Source organism: Pelophylax lessonae (genome assembly GCF_965119305.1).
Source record: "Pelophylax lessonae genome assembly, chromosome: 2".
NCBI classification, from domain to species: Eukaryota; Metazoa; Chordata; class Amphibia; order Anura; family Ranidae; genus Pelophylax; species Pelophylax lessonae.
Window position 1 is genome coordinate 119,880,672 of NC_138769.1, and position 18,802 is coordinate 119,899,473.

General features: G+C 45.2%; 1 protein-coding gene across 2 annotated transcripts in view; it reads right to left on the reverse strand.

Annotated features, from left to right (window-relative positions):
• Nucleotides 1-219: 219 nt before the first annotated feature.
• GOSR1 (golgi SNAP receptor complex member 1) overlaps nt 220-18,802 on the reverse strand; it is a 235,878-nt gene continuing 217,295 nt past the window's right edge. For both annotated transcript variants that reach the window (XM_082244947.1, XM_082244946.1), the window contains exon 9: nt 220-767. In XM_082244947.1, the coding sequence (XP_082101073.1) occupies nt 643-767 (125 nt within the window). In that variant the 3' untranslated portion in view covers nt 220-642. The remainder of the gene's footprint in view (nt 768-18,802) is intronic.

Consider the following 18,802-nt stretch of genomic DNA (forward strand, 5'->3'; position numbering starts at 1 on the left):
AGTCAAGGCAGTTATTTGTGTCTGGTAATGGAACTGCAGTAGATCAATTCAGTGACACATGCCACACAAAATTGCTGCCACCACTGTTTGTTTAAAATAACTGATCACATTGATATACCCAATGCTCAATATGGTCTTGTCATCCAACCAAGCAGCCGCCTATACAAGACATTTCATTGTCCTTCATTGCTATGTGTAGTAACTCCATAAATTAATTATTAAACCATTACTCTGTGAGCATTAAAAAGATTGTGGGTCTCAGATAGACCTCTGATGCTTTTAGCCTCTAGGTTTCCTTTTTTTTTTTTGCAACGGTTACATAAAAGGTATGGATCCTAGGTTTAGCATTCCATAAAAGTGCCTTTTCCAAGCTTGAAATTACAGACATCAATTAGCCATAGGTATTCATCAGATACATTATGGATATACATAATGGTTAGACCAATACAAGTATGTACAGCTACTGACTAGCATGTGGATGCTGTCAGCTCTTAAGATTGCCAATAAAAAACGTAAATTATTCCTTTAATACCCCGTGTTCCCTTATGTACAGGTGGTGTGTGCGGAAATGCACTTTTCACTGGTCTCTTCATCCTGCTGTAGCTGTTCACTCAGGTTTGTGGCAGAGTCTGTTGTCAGTCATCAATGGAAAGCATAGAGGAGCAACAAGATAGTGCAAATGCCAATTATAGAGCCCAGAATGAGTGAGTCGCGGCGCTTCCTCAGGTTAATTCTCTGGATGAGGCTGTTGACTGCAGGAAATCGATCTATGTAAATTAATTAAGGAAGTAACTGAACATATGAAGATGAGTGTAGCACAGAAAAGATGGAATCTGGAGAAACATTAATAGCTATATACAGAAACAAATACTGTATGTTAGTGAGAGAAAGTTTCTGGAGACTAAGATTTGTACTTGAATTTCTGCAAAAAATGGCTCCCAAAGTAAGATTTGATGAAGAGTCTAGCCATAATGAGCAAATGTAATTTAACATAACTGAACAATGGTTAAAAAATCAAGACCAGAAATGGAAAAGTATATGAAATGTTGGAATATATTGTTAAAGTAGGATAACTGGAGTTTGGCATTCCAGTCTTATGTTCCAAAGAAATGAGGGGGGTGGAACTCAATAGCCTTACTGAGTTTAAAAAACATAATTATAATATATACATAAGTGCCACTTAGTTGTAAAATACTTTGAGTACAAAAGTTGGAACTCCTATATTGGACCACCTCCTGTGGTGAGGGTATATTAGTATTTATATTGTAGGACAAATCGTTATTTTGTTTCGGAAAGAGGAAGATGTAGAACCCTAGTTGTAATATTACTGCTATCTATTACATGGATTTCCATGAACTTTCTGCCCTGCTGACAATGGTTTTCCCAAACAGGAGGCAAGATCCAGACAGCAATCTAATTCTGTCTACTTTACTGTTGGAGATATACCCACACCTTCTGTCTGGTAAAACCATTTAGTCTTTGTCTCAGAGATCTAATGGGGTTTCTAGCCTTTAGCTGGACATATACTTTATGAATTTCAGGTTGACCTGAAAATGTATACATTAGAAGATTTATGATCTTAAAAAAAAAAAAAAAAGTTGAATCGCACAGCATGACAGTGATCCTAAATTCAGATGCAAATAATGAAATTGGATTTTTGTACTCGCTGTAAAATCCATTTCTCTTAGTTCATCAACGGACACAATGCTCCAAAAATCATAACTACTGGGTTATATTGCCTCCTCCAGGAGTAGGACTAGGCAGAACAAAAGCACCTAGTTACGTCCATGGGCCGGCCTCAGCTTGGCACATAACCCCCCCCCTCTCTGCTCTTGATAATCAGTTTAGTAGCAAGCACTATTAGAAGTATCAGAACTCCATAGAGGGGTGGGTGCTGTGCCTGGAAATGGATTTTACAGTAAGTACAAAAATCTAATTTACTTTTTCGTTTATCGACGGACATAGCACTCTATAAATCATAACTACTGGGACGTCCAAAAGCAGTGCCAAAAGGAAAATGAGGGGTGGGGAAAATAACCCAAGGCTAAACATAAGTGCCCTTAACCAGGACACAGGAGCCCCGCCTGAAAAAATACATGTTTAAAGAAAAACACCCCCTCAAGAGGTAACAGCCCCTCTTAAACAGCAGTCTGCAAAAATTTGCCGTCAAAAGAAGCATCCGCAGATGCAAAAGTATCTACCTTATATAATTTTGTGAAGGTATGCACCAACGACCAAGTGGCCGCGTTGCAAACTTGCGATATTGATGCATGTTGACGGAAGGCTCAAGAATCACTCAGCGCCTGAGTAGAATGTGCCATGACAAGAAAAGGTGGAACCAGACCTTCAACGGAATAGGCCTGGGTCACCGACTGTATGATCCATCTGGAGATGGTAGCCGAAGAAGCAGCAAGCTTTTCTTGGCCCATCCGTAACTACAAAAAGCGAGTCTGACCTCCAAAAGAACTCAGTAGCTGCCAGATACAGCCGAATCGCACTAACCACATCCAAGGTATGCAAAGAAAATTCCTTGGGATGAGCCGGCTTGGGACACAAGGAAGGCAACACAATGTTCTCATTCAAATGGAAGTCAGAGACAACTTTGGGCAGGAATGATGGACAGGGACGAAGAACCACTTTATACATATGGACCACCAAATAGGGACCGCGACAGGATAATGACGCCAATTCCGATACCCTGCGGGCCGAGGTAATAGCCACCAAGAATGTCACCTTGTGGGATAACAGACAAGGGAATCTCCCGAATATTCTCAATTGGAGGTTTCTGGAAAACCGAAAGGACTAAATTTAAATCCCATGGCGGCAAAAGAGACCGTACAGGTGGAGCCACGTGTTGAACCCCCTGAATGAAGATACGCGCAGGATGGTGGATTAGCCCTTGGGACAACTGATTTTCTCTGCGAGGAAGCACCCCAAGGGACGTTTACGGCCACCAGGATGATAAGATCCTCGCTTTTGATTTCTCGCAAGAACTGCGGAAGAAGCCTGAGCCGAGGATGATACTGGCCTTACCATGGCCCTTGGACACTTGTGGCGTCTGTCAGAGGACCCCTTGACCTCGTCACGAACTTCAGTATCCTTCTGTGGAACTGAACCTGTTAAAAGGAGCTGCAAGTAGGACTGTGCAAACAGAATGGATACCACCAGACTCTTTATGCAAATCGGGAGAGAGAACTGTCTGTGGGACAGCAGCCAGCCAATCGCAGCCTGTGGTTCCTGAAATTTGTCCAGAGGAAGGACCACCCTGGTCTCCCATTCTGGGTACCCCCAAAAGAAACATTTCACGGATCTCCTTGACGCTCACAAAAGAAGTCTAGGGGGCTGGAAACCAGCAAAGATGTCCCCCCACCCCCATGGGTGAGGGCAGACCTTCATGCTGAAGTGATCTTGTCTGCTGGTCCAGAGAAGCTAGGCTTACCAGGCAAGTTTGCTTGGAACCTCCCGAGGAAGATTTAAAAGATCTATTTCCCTTATTCTCTATCCCAGAAGCACAACATTTTCTATGGGCTGAGGAGGGCACCCATCTGCAATGAGGCTCCTTCCCTTTTCTTGACTGTGGCAGGAAGGTACTCTTCCCCCCTATGATACCCTTAATGATGTCATCCAGGGTAGCCCCAAACAAGCGATCGCCTTGAAAGGGCAGATCAGTGAGAGCTTTCTTAGAGGCTTGGTCTGCGGACCCATTCTTAAGCCACAGCAGGCCTAATCCCCATCGCTGAAACAGAAAGTTTGGAGAGCACAGGAGCTGTATTCAAAAGCTGCATCACAAACTGCAGCCCATGGACCAACTGGCCCGCTAAATCAACATAAGCAGCGGGGACCTGCTCACTCCCTAGGCCCTGGTGCAAAAGCTTGGCCCATTCAGTTCGGGTCTGAGACAACAGGGCTGAGGTAAAGACTGGCCGCAATGTAGAACTAACCATAGTAAACAATTTGCGTTTCAAAGCCTCCGCTTTCCTGTCAGCCGGGCCCTTAAAGAATGGGGATTGCTCTACTGGGATCATGGTTGCTTTATTCAACCTGAAAACAGGAGGGTCCACCACTGGTGAACTAGTCCACTTTTTTAAAAGTGACTCCTGAAAAGGGTAATGTACAGCAAAACGTTTGGGGACCACAAAGGGTAATTTTGGTTGTTGCCATTCCTTACAGGAAAACCTGTCAAAATTAGGCACATAAGGAAACAACTTTGGAGTACGAGGAGACTTATGCATACCAAACGAGACAGCCACGTCCGTGGCTACATCAGCCGCATCTTCCATTTTTAAAGTCTCATGCACTGCAGTGATAAGTGCGTCTACCGGTGTTTTTTCATTCGCTGCTGCGACCATGGAGGAATCATCCTGATTATCGGATGGCTCTGGGGGGTGTGATATTAGGTCCCCCTGGACGGGCCGCATCAGGCTCAGAATCGGATGAGACAGACTCAGCAGAGGAAGGCAAGGGACGCTTCCTCCTTGGCCTTTGCCCCCATGCCACTTCCACCCAGGACACTAAGGACTGCAGGATCGCCGTCAGTACAACCATGGGAAGCTGGGGTTCTGAGGAACCTGCCACCTCCATGAGGGGGTCATTGGGGGAGATGTGACCCTGAGGCTCCATAAGTTAAGGAAGACCTTGCAGTACAAAAATGATCTTTTGGCACCACTAAAGGATCCCCTCAAGGCACAGGGTACCTATCAGCAGAGAGAGAGAGAGAACAGGGACCCCCAAGGCATCACCCTACTGGCCGGAGGAGCACCAAGAATTCAAACCCAGCATCATCATGAACGCCAATCCTGTTCATATGTCCCGGGCACAGAAAGGGGAAACTGAGGAAGAGGAGGAGCTTTGGCATCCTCACTAGGTTTCAGTCATCTACAGCGTATCCTGGACTAAGGGAAAATGGCCCACGTGACATCATCGGTCTACACAAACATGCCCGCCAACCAGAGACCAGCCAGACTAAGGGAAAATGGCCATCATCAGTTACAAACGCTGTAGCATGCTGCCAGGATCTTCCCTGCTCCCTCTGCAGCGCTGCACACCCTCTGCAAGGGGACCCCCCCAAAGGTAGGACACATGTTAGGGGAGACTCTGCTGCTCATTCTGTCATTCTGCATCCGTCTTTGCACTCGGACCCCCCCTGCACTATACCCACACTGCAAACAGTATGGCATGCACCTAGGGGTCTTCTACACTGGGACCCCTCCAGACTACCAGGGCAGAACACACACTATCCCAGGACCCTTACAGAGTGGGGATAGCAGGGGAGACCTCAGGGGTCTCTGCTGCATTCTCTGTCCTGGGACCCCCACTAGACTCCAAGTCCAGACAGGGGGAAAAAATTAGTGGGGGAAGCCCAGCTCAATAAGGGATTCAAGGATGGGAGGAGGGAACCGGCAGGCAGATCCGACCATCCCTGAAGTTACCCGTGTCCACTCCAAAAACCACCGAAAAGGTAGAGGGGGGACTTTACTTACCCTTCTATGGTGCGGGTAAGGTTCAAGACAGAACTCTCGCCATCAAAGTAGGGGAGCTGTCAGCCAAGGGATGGCTGCGACTCAAGTCCGGTCTTATGCGACCCTGCGAGACGTTTAACTCCTGAGTCAGCCTCTGTCGCGCCGACCTAGCATGTAGCTGCGGTCTGCATGCGCTCGCGGGCCGGGCGGACGACTAGATCTAGATTATCCACCCCGTCGCCCAGCCTGGAAGTTGACTGCAGATCTCCCGAGAGAAAAAACAAAAAAGATCTAAGGAACAAGAAAAAATTGCTAGGACCAGAGATCTAAGCCGGGAGCCTAGGTCCTTACTCATGACTAGGCAGATTATAACTAATTACCTAGAGCAGAGAGGGGGGTTATACACCAAGCTGGGAATTGCCCATGGGCCTAGCTAGGTGTTTTTGTTCTGCCTAGTTCTACTCCTAGAGGAGGCAATATAACCCAGTAGTTACGATTTATGGAACGCTGTGTCCATCAATGAACGAAAGAGAAAGCAGCTTTAAAAAAATAAATAAAAAAAAATTAACAGTGGAGAAGTCAAAACATTGACACCAAATAGAAATGTATAGCATAATCTGAATAAAAAATATAGAAGAAATTAAACCATTTTATATATAGGAATTGGATAAAAAATTATTTCGAAAAAGTGCATTAATCTGATTAGCAGTTGAAAAAAGCATCTGAGCAAGGTTAGTGCCAAAAAAGAATATCTATTAGTTACAAAATGTAGGGATTTATTTTACAATAATAACCTTAACGGTTTAAATACGGTAATTTGTTCCATATGTAAAATGTGTCCTCTGGGTTTTTCTTGTGTCTGAACCGATTTCCTTCCCATACAAGTCAGCAGGAACGCCAAATCAGCTTGAATCAGGGTAATGCAGCTTAGGAAATCAAATGTACACTATCTCACAAAAGTGAGTACACCCCTCACATTTTTGTAAATTTTTTATTATATATTTTCCTGTGACATCACTGAAGAAATGACACTTTGCTACAATGTAAAGTAGTGAGTGTACAGTTGTAAAACTGTAAATTTGCTGTCCCCTCAAAATAATTCAACACACAGCCATTAATGTCTAAACCGCTGGCAACAAATGTGAGTTCACCCCTAAGTGAAAATATCCAAATTGGGCCCAATTAGCCATTTTCCCTCCCCTGTTGTCATGTGACTCCTTAGTGTTACAAGGTCTCAGGTGTGAATGGGGAGCAGGTGTGTTAAATTTGGTGTTATCGCTCTCACTCTCTCCAACTGGTCACTGGAAGTTCAACATGGCACCTCATGGCAAAGAACTCTCTGAGGATCTGAAAAAAAGAACTGTTGTTCTACATAAAGATGGCCTAGGCTATAAGAAGATTGTCAAGACCCTGAATTTGAGCTGCAGCACGGTGGCCAAGAGCATACAGCAGTTTAACAGGACAGGTTCCACTCAGAACAGGCCTCGCCATGGTCGACCAAAGAAGTTGAGGAAATTGACGTATGAGTGCTGCCAGCATTGTAGCAGAAGTTGAAGCGGTGGGGGTTCAGCCTTTCAGTGCTCAGACCATACGCCGCACACTGCATCAAATTGGTCTGCATGGCTGTCTTCCCAGAATGAAGCCTCTTCTAAAGATGATGCACAAGAAAGCCCATAAACAGTTTGCTGAGGACAAGCAGACTAAGGACATGGATTACTGGAACCTTGCCCTGTGGTCTGATGAGACCAAGATAAACTTATTTGGTTAAGATGGTGTCAAGAGTGTGTGGCGGCAACCAGGTGAAGAGTACAAAGACAAGTGTGTCTTGCCTACAGTCAAGCATGGTGGTAAGATTGTCATGTTCTGGGGCTGCATAAGTTCTGCCGAAACTGGGGAGCTACAGTTCATTGAGGGAACCATGAATGCCAACATGTACTGGGACATACTGAAACAGAGCATGATCCCCTCCCTTCAGGGACTGGTATTCCAGCATAAGGACCCAAAACAACCCTTGAAGATGACCACTGTCTTGCTAAAGAAGCTGAGGCTAAAGGTGATGGACTGGCCAAGCATGTCTCCAGACCTAAACCATATTGAGCATCTGTGGGGCATCCTCAAACGGAAGGTAGAGGAGCGCAAGGTCTCTAACATCCACCAGCTCTGTGATGTCGTCATGGAGGAGTGGAAGAGGACTCCAGTGCAACCTGTGAAGCTCTGGTGAACTCCATGCCCAAGAGGGTTAAAACAGTGTTGGAAAATAATGATGGCCACACAAAATATTGACACTGGGCCCAATTTGGACATTTTGGCTTAGGGGTGTACTCCCTTTTGTTGTCAGCGGTTTAGACATTAATGGCTGTGTGTTGAGTTATTTTGAAGGGACAGGAAATTTACACTGTTATACAAGCTTTACACTCACTACTTTACATTGTAGCAAATGGTCATTTTTTTCAGAGTTGGTTCACACTATGGCGACACGACTTCGGGGGCGACTAGTGAAGTCGCTGTGCACCGTGACTTCGGCGCGACTTGCACGGACTTCACATAATGGAAGTCAATGCAAGTCGCTCCGACTTCGGTCAAAAGTAGTGCAGGAACATTTTTCTAAGTCGGAGCGACTTGAGTCGCTCCTATTAGAACGGTTCCCATAGCACAGAATGGAGAACAACTTGTCAGGAGACCAAGTCGTCTGACAAGTCGCGGTAGTGTGAACCGGCAGTCAGTGTTGTCACATGAAAAGATATAAAATATTTACAAAAATGTGAGGGGTGTACTCACTTTTGTGAGATACTGCAAGTTAGCATGTCAACTGCAAGTCATTTGCACCTATCAATTACCTCTTTAAGTAGAATTCCAGGCTTTAATTAACTTTACATCGTTTGTTTGGGCCCAAATTTTTCCATGACATTATTATGCTGCCACTGTGTGTGATGTAACATACGGTTGTAACATTAGCTACATACAGTATGCGGTGCTGGGCAACTTCCTGTCTGCTGCCAGAATTAAACAGAGTCAGCCTGAATACTTTGTATTTTTACTAATGAATAGAATACAAGGCTTCCTCTAATTGACTGAGGTGAGGATGTGGACAGATGATGTCACGATTTCCACCTCCACCAATTCTATAATGATCTCTAAAGCATCCGAAACTGACTGTAAGCAGCATGCAACAATGCAAGCTGCTTTTTTCCATCGACATAAGCTAAAGGAGGTCTTTATTACAATAAAGATCAGTTAATTTATGAGCTATGTATTAAAAAGAAGCCAAAAATATAAACACACAAAAGGGTTCTCAGACTCTTTCTCACAACTCAATACACACACACACACATTTTTTCAGCAACTTCACTTGTGTCCTTGTTATTCTGTATTATGCCAGTATGCCTTTTCAAAGAACATATACAAACACTAATGTGGTTCCAGCATACTCCCAGTGGCAAGGAAAAATGAGAGGGAAGAATGGAGCCAACAATGCAGCTCCTGAAATATTAAGCACTTTTCCTGGCTCTACAGTCATTACTGTGTAATTAAACCTATGACACCTCTCCATTGATCTGTCTGCACAATCTCACCATTCGCGAACACAAGAAGAAAGGAAAAAAGATAGAATAATAGAAGGAAAATAGCAAAGCTCACAATATATATTTAAACTGTAACTTATCTTTTAGAACAAATGTCATATTAAAAATATAAGCTAGGGAAAGTGAGACATTTTTCAGCAGGTTAAGAAATCAGAATATTGCCACAGATGGTTCTTTACTGTTAAGTCTGGGCAGTTTTTAACGTACGTAGGCAAAAATAAAGGAAATATCTTCGGAAGAAAAACTTGTTAAGAAGAGTTTCAAAGACATTATACAAGAGAACATAAAGTGACCCCTGCGTGTTTATATACTAAATATCAAATGGCTAGAGAACTTAAAGAGAAGTAAGGCAGATTCTTTCATATATAAAAAAGGCAAACCAATTATTTTACAGTACAGTAAGGTTTCATCCAAATTTTGCATTAATGTGGAAAAAGAAAAGGAATTTTAATTAAATAACATAAACCCAGTTTTATAATAAAGATGGTACATCAAGTTATTAAAACACAGAACAGGTTTCTTAAAGCTGAACTCCAACCAAAAAACAAGTTTTGTCCATTTGCACTATAAAAAGAAATGAACACTAATGAAGTGTGTGCAATGTGCAGCCACTGCTACATTAGGATGTGGCACATCAAGATAATAAAAACAGTTAAAAACAACAAGCACATGGCAATCCACCATATGTGTTTTTAACTGTTTTTATTATCTTGATGTGCCACATCCTGTCACTTGTATAACACTGTTTTTCAAGGCACAAGTGCCTAATAAAATATATCTTGTTTCACACTATTCACGCAAGTGGCCTCGTGGGTGCCCATAGTTGATCTCCTTTAGGTTGAAAGACTTCTTGTTTTTCACCCAATTTCTTTTTCTATTGGGTAACATATGTGCCTGTATGTCCTAAAAATAACTTTAGAGTATTGTTTACAGAAAATATGGGCTTGATTAACTGTTGCGCAAACATTGTACAATTTAAAAAAATTGGAAATACCACTATTTTTTTTTTTTTTTATCCAGGGTCTCTGTTTTCAGAAAATATATACTGTTTGGGGTTTTTAACTAATATTCAGGCCTAAAAACTGGATTTTTGCCTTACTTTTTTGTCTTAAAATCCTTTTTCCTGATGTTCATTGACAGACAGCTCCATATCTTCTTGACCCCTGGGGTTTATGCTGCCCCCTACAGGAGTAGGACACTAGGCGGAAAATAGCTTGACTACACCTATAGGGCTGTCCCAGGGGGTATACTCCCACTTCCTGCTATAGGTCTTCAGTTTTGTAACAAGCAGTGTCAGAAGAACATAAAACACAACTCAATAGAGGGGTTGGTGCTGTGTCCTTCAATGAACCTCAGAGAAAAGGATTTTACGGTTAAGACAAAAATCCAGTTTTCTCTTTCGTTCATTAACTGACACAGCTCCATATCTTCTTGACCCTTGGGACGTCCCAAAGCAGTGTCAACATGAGAGGTGGGAAGAACACAGCAATAAACATACGTCCAAAGTCAACAGAATACTGGGATGTATAAAAAAGGGGATTCACTCCAGAAATAAAGAGACTATTCTCCCACTCTACAAGACTCTGGTCTGGCCACATCTGGAGTATGCTGTCCAGTTTTGGGCACCGGTCCTCAGGAAGGATGTTCTGGAACTGGAGAAAGTACAGAGAAGGGCACCAAAAATTATTAGGAGAATTGAGGACATCAGCTATGAGGAAAGACTACAAGCACTGAACTTATTCTCTCTGGAGAAGAGACGATTGAGGGGGGATATGATATCAATGTACAAATATTGTACTGGCAACCCTAGCATATGAAAAAACCTATTCAGAGAAAGGAAATACAATAAGACACGTGGCCACTCACTAAAACTAGAGGAAAGGTGGTTTAACCTTAAAATACGCAGGGGGTTCTTCACTGTGAGAGCAGTAAGGATGTGGAATTCTCTTTCGCAAACAGTGGTATCAGCAGGGAGCATTGATAGTTTCAAAAAACTTTTAGATGGGCACCTTAAAGACCACAACATACAGGGGTATACAATGCACGGTTAACAGCAAACACACACACACACATCATAGGTTGAACTGGATGGACTGATGTCTTTTTTCAACCTCACTATGTAACTATGAATAAAACCCAGATTCAGAGACCGGAACAATAACCCCTTGTAGTAGCAAGTCTTGCAACGCCCCGAAGAAACCTTGCAGGCGGTCTAGGGATAAACGGAGGTAGAAAGGAAAGAACCTCTCTGGAGGGTAAGCCGGAAACTTGATCATGTAGCCGGACCGAATCAGCTCCTGGACCCACCCGACTTGAATCAGGGAGGTCCACAGGTCCGGAAGGACCCACTCTCGGCTTTCCAGACCAGGTCCTATTTGAACCTCTGGAGGATGTGCTTACAGACTTCGATCCCTTGTCTTGAAATCCTGCTTAATATCATCCGGGGAGGATCCGAGCAGGTGATCACCCACAAAGAAAATATCAGATAAGGCCTTCTTGGAAGCCTGCCCTGCAGACCAGCATTTCAGTCATATCCTGTGCCTTAGGACCACTGCTGTCATGGAGGGCCTAGAGACTAAGGGAGCCGCATCCATAGAGACCTGACAGACGAACTGCAACCCCTGGACCAACTGGCTCGACAGCTCCGCAAAGGCAGGAAGAAGCTGATCCCCCTCCAGATCCTAGTGCAAAAGCTTTGCCCAATCCCCAAGCTATCGTGAACACCGCCCTAAGGTCAGAACCGGCTACAGTAAACATGTGGCAGACAAAATTCTCGGCTCTCCTGTAAAAAGGATCTGTTAAAAACCGGAGACTCCTCCACCGGAATTAGGGTGGATTTATGCAGGCCGGAGACCTGAGTCCGCCACAGGTGGAACTGCCCAATTATTCAACGGAGACTACACAAGAGAAACCGTCTATCGAAACGCTTAGGCATCGCTGTACAGCGTTTAGGACAACTCCACTGACTCACGACAATCTTTGGCGCTGTAGAGAATCTGAGGTCACCAAAGGGACAGGCGCCTCTGACGCAGCAGCAGCTGCCTCCCCCATGTGTAAAATTTCCCACACTGATACAATCAGTGCATCCACTAGCGCCTTTTCATGTCCATATGCGGTAAAAGAGGAATCATCTATCAGACCACTCGAAGTGCGTGGGCGCAGACCCAGTAAGGTGCTATATACTAAGCTCCCCCTGAAAACATGACAAGCAGGGGAGGCCGCTGACCTCAGTCCCGCAAGAAGACGCCAGTCAAAAGGTCCACAAAAGGACCACCTATTAGACCCCGCAAAAAAGCAAGAGGGTCGCCCTCCATAGAGGACATACAGTGCCTTGCGAAAGTATTCGGCCCCCTTGATCTTTGCGACCTTTTGCCACATTTCAGGCTTCAAACAAAGATATAAAACAAATTTTTTGTGAAGAATCAACAACAAGTGGGACACAATCATGAAGTGGAACGAAATTTATTGGATATTTCAAACTTTGTTAACAAATAAAAAACTGAAAAATTGGGTGTGCAAAATTATTCAGCCCCTTTACTTTCAGTGCAGCAAACTCTCTCCAGAAGTTCAGTGAGAATCTCTGAATGATCCAATGTTGACCTTAATGACTAATAAAGATAAATAGAATCCACCTGTGTGTAATCAAGTCTCCGTATAAATGCACCTGCACTGTGATAGTCTCAGAGGTCGTTTAAAGCGCAGAGAGCATCATGAAGAACAAGGAACACACCAGGCAGGTCCGAGATACTGTTGTGGAGAAGTTTAAAGCCGGATTTGGATGCAAAAAGATTTCCCAAGCTTTAAACATCCCAAGGAGCACTGTGCAAGCGATAATATTGAAATGGGAGTATCAGACCACTGCAAATCTACGAAGACCTGGCCGTCCCTCTAAACTTTCAGCTGATACAAGGAGAAGACTGATCAGAGATGCAGCCAAGAGGCCCATGATCACTCTGGATAAACTGCAGAGATCTACAGCTGAGGTGGGAGACTCTGTCCATAGGACAACAATCAGTCGTATACTGCACAAATCTGGCCTTTATGGAAGAGTGGCAAGAAGAAAGCCATTTCTTAAAGATATCTATAAAATGTGTTGTTTAAAGTTTGCCACAAGCCACCTGGGAGACACACCAAACATGTGGAAGAAGGTGCTCTGGTCAGATGAAACCAAAATCAAACTTTTTGGCAACAATGTAAAACATTATGTTTGGCGTAAAAGCAACACAGCTCATTACCCTGAACACACCATCCCCACTGTCAAACATGGTGGTGGCAGCATCATGGTTTGGGCCTGCTTTTCTTCAGCAGGGACAGGGAAGATGGTAAAAATTGATGGGAAGATGGATGGAGCCAAATACAGGACCATTCTGGAAGAAAACCTGATGGAGTCTGCAAAAGACCCGAGACTGGGACGGAGATTTGTCTTCCAACCAGACAATGATCCAAAACATAAAGCAAAATCTACAATGGAATGGTTCACAAATAAACATATCCAGGTGTTAGAATGGCCAAGTCAAAGTCCAGACCTGAATCCAATCGAGAATCTGTGGAAAGAACTAAAAACTGCTGTTCACAAACGCTCTCCATACAACCTCACTGAGCTCGAGCTGTTTTGCAAGGAGGAATGAGCAAAAATTTCAGTCTCTCAATGTGCAAAACTGATAGAGACATACCCCAAGCGACTTACAGCTGTAAACGCAGCAAAAGGTGGCGTTACAAAGTATTAACTTAAGGGGGCTGAATAATTTTGCACGCCCAATTTTTCAGTTTTTTATTTGTTAAAAAAGTTTGAAATATCCAATAAATTTCGTTCCACTTCATGATTATGTCCCACTTGTTGATTCTTCACAAAAAATTACAGTTTTATATCTTTATGTTATATCTTTATCTAACGTCTTAACATATCTTTTATTATATCTTTATGTTTGAAGCCTGAAATGTGGCAAAAGGTCAAAAAGTTCAAGGGGGCCGAATACTATCGCAAAGCACTGTAATAGGACATCATGGCGAGTGCCGAGGGGCACTCGCCATGATGCGGACGCGCAGGCAGAGTACCCACGCCCACACAATATTGGCTGTTACATTATCACTAAAAATGAAGCCCCCCCCCAACTGCGCCACCCAGTTAAAGGAAGGTGCCAGGCTGACCATTTGGCCCAGTAGTTTGCAGACCGCGGATTCCCGTCAGCAGCTCTGTCAGCTTCAGCAGCTTGGGCAACTTAGTCAGCCGCTCGGACAGCTTGGTTTGTCAGCCACGAGTAGGCTGCAAAGCTACGGTCTAAATTTTTGGCCCTATCTGGCTGCGTACCCGCAGATGATAAAACATCCGCTCTCCAGCTTGGTCAGTAGCTTAGACAGCTTGGTTAGTAGCTCGGACAGCTTGGTCAGTCAGCCGCGGCCTAAATTTTTGTCCCATTCCGGCCGTGTGAGGTGCGCACCCGCGGATGATAAAACATCCGCACCACCAGCCCACTCAAAACCCTCCGTTGTGCAACCTGGTCAGCAGAAAACACATCCAGCCCCCCCCCCCCCCCCATGGGACATGTGGCAAAGCCAGCTCCTACCACACCCGGGACGGATTGGGGTGGGTTTGGGGTCCAAAAGACCCACAGTGACTGTTTAGAGGGGCTGGGGGGAGTTTAGGGGAACCCAGGGGCCCACCTGCACTCCAAAAGACCACCAAGGGAGAGGGGGGATACTACTTACCACACAATGAAACCAGGTGTGCACCACTCTGGGCAGACCACCGCACCATCTTGGAAAGGGGGTGCTGCGGGCCAGAGGCTCGCAGCAATTCAGGTCATGACCAGGGCTATGCGTTCTCGCGAGGCGTTTAACTCGCCGGCCAGCCCCTGTCCAGTGGGGCTATGTCACGGCCAACCTAGCGTGGAGCTAAGGTCAGGTCGGGTTCGCTGGCCAGACTGGGAAGACCGTAAGGACCTAGGATATCCAGTCCATCGCCCAGTCCGGGAGTGGATTGTAGTTCTCACTGGAACAGAAAATAGTAAAAGAAGAAAAAAATTCCATTTAAAAAGGAAAAAAATGCTAGGACCAGAGATCCCAGCAAGGAGCTGGGTCCTTACTTATAAAAAAAAACTGAAGACCTATAGCAAGAAGCGGGATTATACCCCCTGCCCTATAGGCGTAGTCAAACTTTTTTCCGCTTAGTGTCCTACTCCTGTAGGGGGCAGCATGAGCCCAAGGATCAAAAAGATACGGAGCTGTGTCTGTCAAAGAACGAAGGAGAAAAGAAGAATTTTGACTTGCTGGAAATTCCATATCTTGGAGTACAGTACAGGACACAGGCAGAGCATTCATACACCATGTGTTTTAGGGCATGTACCTTTAGGTGATTTGACACAGTCAAATCTTTGCTGGACATGCCCTCTGGGCACCTCGTTTATAACCCCACTGTGTGAGTCCTCAATTTTGTAGTAAGCAATAGAGTGTTAACCAAGAAAAGGAATGGAGGGGTGGCAAGTATTCCGTACTTTACTCCAAGATATGGAATTTACAGGCAAGTCAAAGTTCCTCTTATCTTTTTTTATACAGTACAAAACAGGCTGAGTATTCAAACACTATGGGACACCACCAAGCAATAAATAGGAGTGCGCAAAGAACTGTGCAAACAGGCCCAAACAAGAGTAAGAAGGCCCAAGTTCAGAGAGCTGCTATGAGGACCTTGCAGGCAAAAACTGCATCAGCAGAAGATTGACCATCCACCTAGTAAAACTTTGAAAACAATATGAACAGAAGATCGGGTAGCAGTCTCATACACCTGGGCTACAGAGACTTGGTGCTGAAATTCCCAGAAAACTCATCTATTGTGCAATGGTGGATTTTGAAGCAGTGTCCCTTGCAAGGTCCCAAGGAAAGGACAACCAGGGAAATCATCCGTCATTCTGACTTTGCAATAGGACTCAAGCTATACTATCAAACTACACCACTTTAACCATTGGGTTATACTGCCACTACAGGAGTAGGACACTAGGCAGAAAAGGGGGTATACTCCCTCTCTCTGCTATAGGTACTCAGTTTTGTTACAAGCAGTGTCAGAAGAAATAAAACTCCACAGAAGGGTGGTTGCTGTGCCTGCCAATGAACATAAGAGAAATAGATTTTACGGTAATTCAAAAATCCCATTTTTTTCTTTCGTTCATTGACGTACACAGCTCTTGGTATTCATAATCATTGGGACGTCTAAAAGCAGCGTTAAACATGAGAAGTGGGAACAGCGAAAAAAGAAATTCCCAAGGCTAAACTATAGCCAACCAGGTAAACAGGAGCTCAACCAAAAACTGGAGCCCACCTGAAAAAAACAATACACCCTCAAAGAGGACCAGGTCCTCTAAACAACAGCCTGCAAAACCTTGCGGCCAAAAGAAGCAACCGCAGCTGCCAACTAATCCACTTTATAGAACTTTGTGAAAGTGTGCACCGACGACCAGGACCTTGCAAATCCACGTCACTGACATCTGATGACGGAAGGCCTAGGAGGCACTGAGCGCCCGAATAGAGTGCGCCTTCACAGGGAAAGGAGGAACCTGACCCCTGATGGAATAGGCCTAAATCACTGTCTGTCTGATCCATCTGGAAATGGTCACATAGGAAGTAGGCAACCCTTTCCGAGGCCCATCTGCGAGCACAAATAGTGAGTCTGACTTCCTAAAAGACTCCGTAGCTGCCAGATACACCCTAACTGCCCGGACCACATCCAAGGCATGCAAAGCAATTTCCTTCAGATGTTTTGGCCTGGGACACAGGGAAGGCAACAATGTCTTCATTCAAATGAAAATCAGAGATAACCTTTGAAAGGAATGACGGACAGGGGCTTAGAACCACCTTTATCTCTGTGAACCAAGTAAGGTGAATGACAAGATAACGCCGCCAATTCTGACACCCTGCACGCAGAGGTGATAGTCACAAAAAAGGCCACCTTCTGGGACAGTGTAAGCAGGGGAATCTCCTTAAGGTTCTCAAAAGGAGGCTTCTGAAGGACTGAGAGCACCAATTTGAGGTCCCAAGGCGGCAACGGAGACCGCACTGGAGGAGCCAAGTGCCGAACTCCCTGGAAAAAAAAGTATGCACTAGGGAGTGTGTGGCCAAGGGCCGTTGAAAAAAGACTGCCAAGGCCAACACTTGGCCATGGATAGTACTCAAGGCCAGTTTCTGCTTAACCCCCCGTTAAAGAAAGGTCAAGATCCGAGCCATCGAAAAAGAGCGAGGGAGGCAAGAGACTCACAACACGTGATGTACGTCTTCCACGTACGATGGTAGATCTTCCCAGAAGTAGATTTCCTAACTTTTAAAAGCATTGGAATCACAGACTCAGACAAATTTCTAATCTTCAGCACCTGGCGTTCAACAGCCAAGCCATCAAAGCCAGCGACTGAAAGCAGGTTGGAAGATTGGCCCTTGGGACAGCAGATCCTCCATGAGAGAAAGCTTTCAAGAAACGTCGGCGACCAGCCGCACCAGATCAGCGTACCAAGCATGTCGAGGCCAGTATGGGGCCACTAAGATGACTGTAAACACTTCTGCCTCGATCCTGCGTAAACGTCTTGGCAGCAGCTTGAGAGGAGGGAAGGCATAAATCAGACGATACTGATCCCATGAGGCCACCAGCGCGTCTATGGTGTCTATTCGTTCCCTGGCTCAGCCAGATTGGATTGCCCAGAGACTGCGGATTCTTGTCCCATTTGCCCAGAATCTCCCTTTGCAGGGACTTCAAATAGAAATGTGCAAACGGAACCGTCTTGAAGGTAGACACCAACATCCTCAGCACCAGCATGCAAGTGCGGAGGAATGACCATCTGCTGGAGCCCAGTAGACGCATTGCAGCCTGCAATTTCTGGAGTTTGTCCAGAGGAAGGAGCACTCTGGCTAAGGCTAAGTCCAGAGTCAGACCCAGATAGCCCAGCTTTGTGGGTGGCACCAGAGCAGACTTTTGAAAACTCATAATCCAGCCAAACTCCCTACGTTTGTATGGTAATGTACAGGTTTTCCACCAGAGCAGTAGGAGACTCCACTCGCAAAAGGCGGTTGTCCAAATAGCCCAGTAACTTGATCCCCGCTGGCGTAACAATGCTAGCACTGGGGCCAACACTTTTGTTTAGACCAGGGGAGCGGAGGCGAGACCAAAGGGTAACGCCACAAACTGATAATGCTCCTCTCCAACGGCAAAGTGGAGGGAGCGCTGGTGACCGGCACATATTGGAATGTGAAGGTAAGAGTCCTTGATGTCGATAAAGGCAGGAAAATCTACCTGATGCAGAGAGGCCTCCACCAAGCGAATAGACTCCATTCTGAACTTCTGCACCCATACAAAGCAGTTCAGCGCCTTGAGAACTAGGACTGCATGCACCTTGCCTTCCTTCCTGAGAACTGTAAAACCCCTGAAAACGTTCCGAAGTCGGAACCGGAAAAATCACCCCTTGAAGTAACAGGCCTTGCACTGCCCCAAAAAGATCCTGTAAGCGGTCCGGGGACAGACGCAAGTTGGAAGGAAAGAACCTTTTCGGTGGGTAAGAACAAAACTCGATCTTGTAGCCAGACCGTATGACTGTGGACCCACTTGTCTTGTACCAGGGAAGTCCATGGGTCCGTAAACCAGCGTCGATGTCCCCCCACACCAGATATGGGTGAGGGCACACATTCACGCTGAAGGAGCCTTGTCCCCAGGTCTGGAGAAGCCCACTTTCGACTCGCCAGATCAAGTTCGAAAGAAACCACCAGAGGAGGCCCTGAAAGGCTTCAATCCCT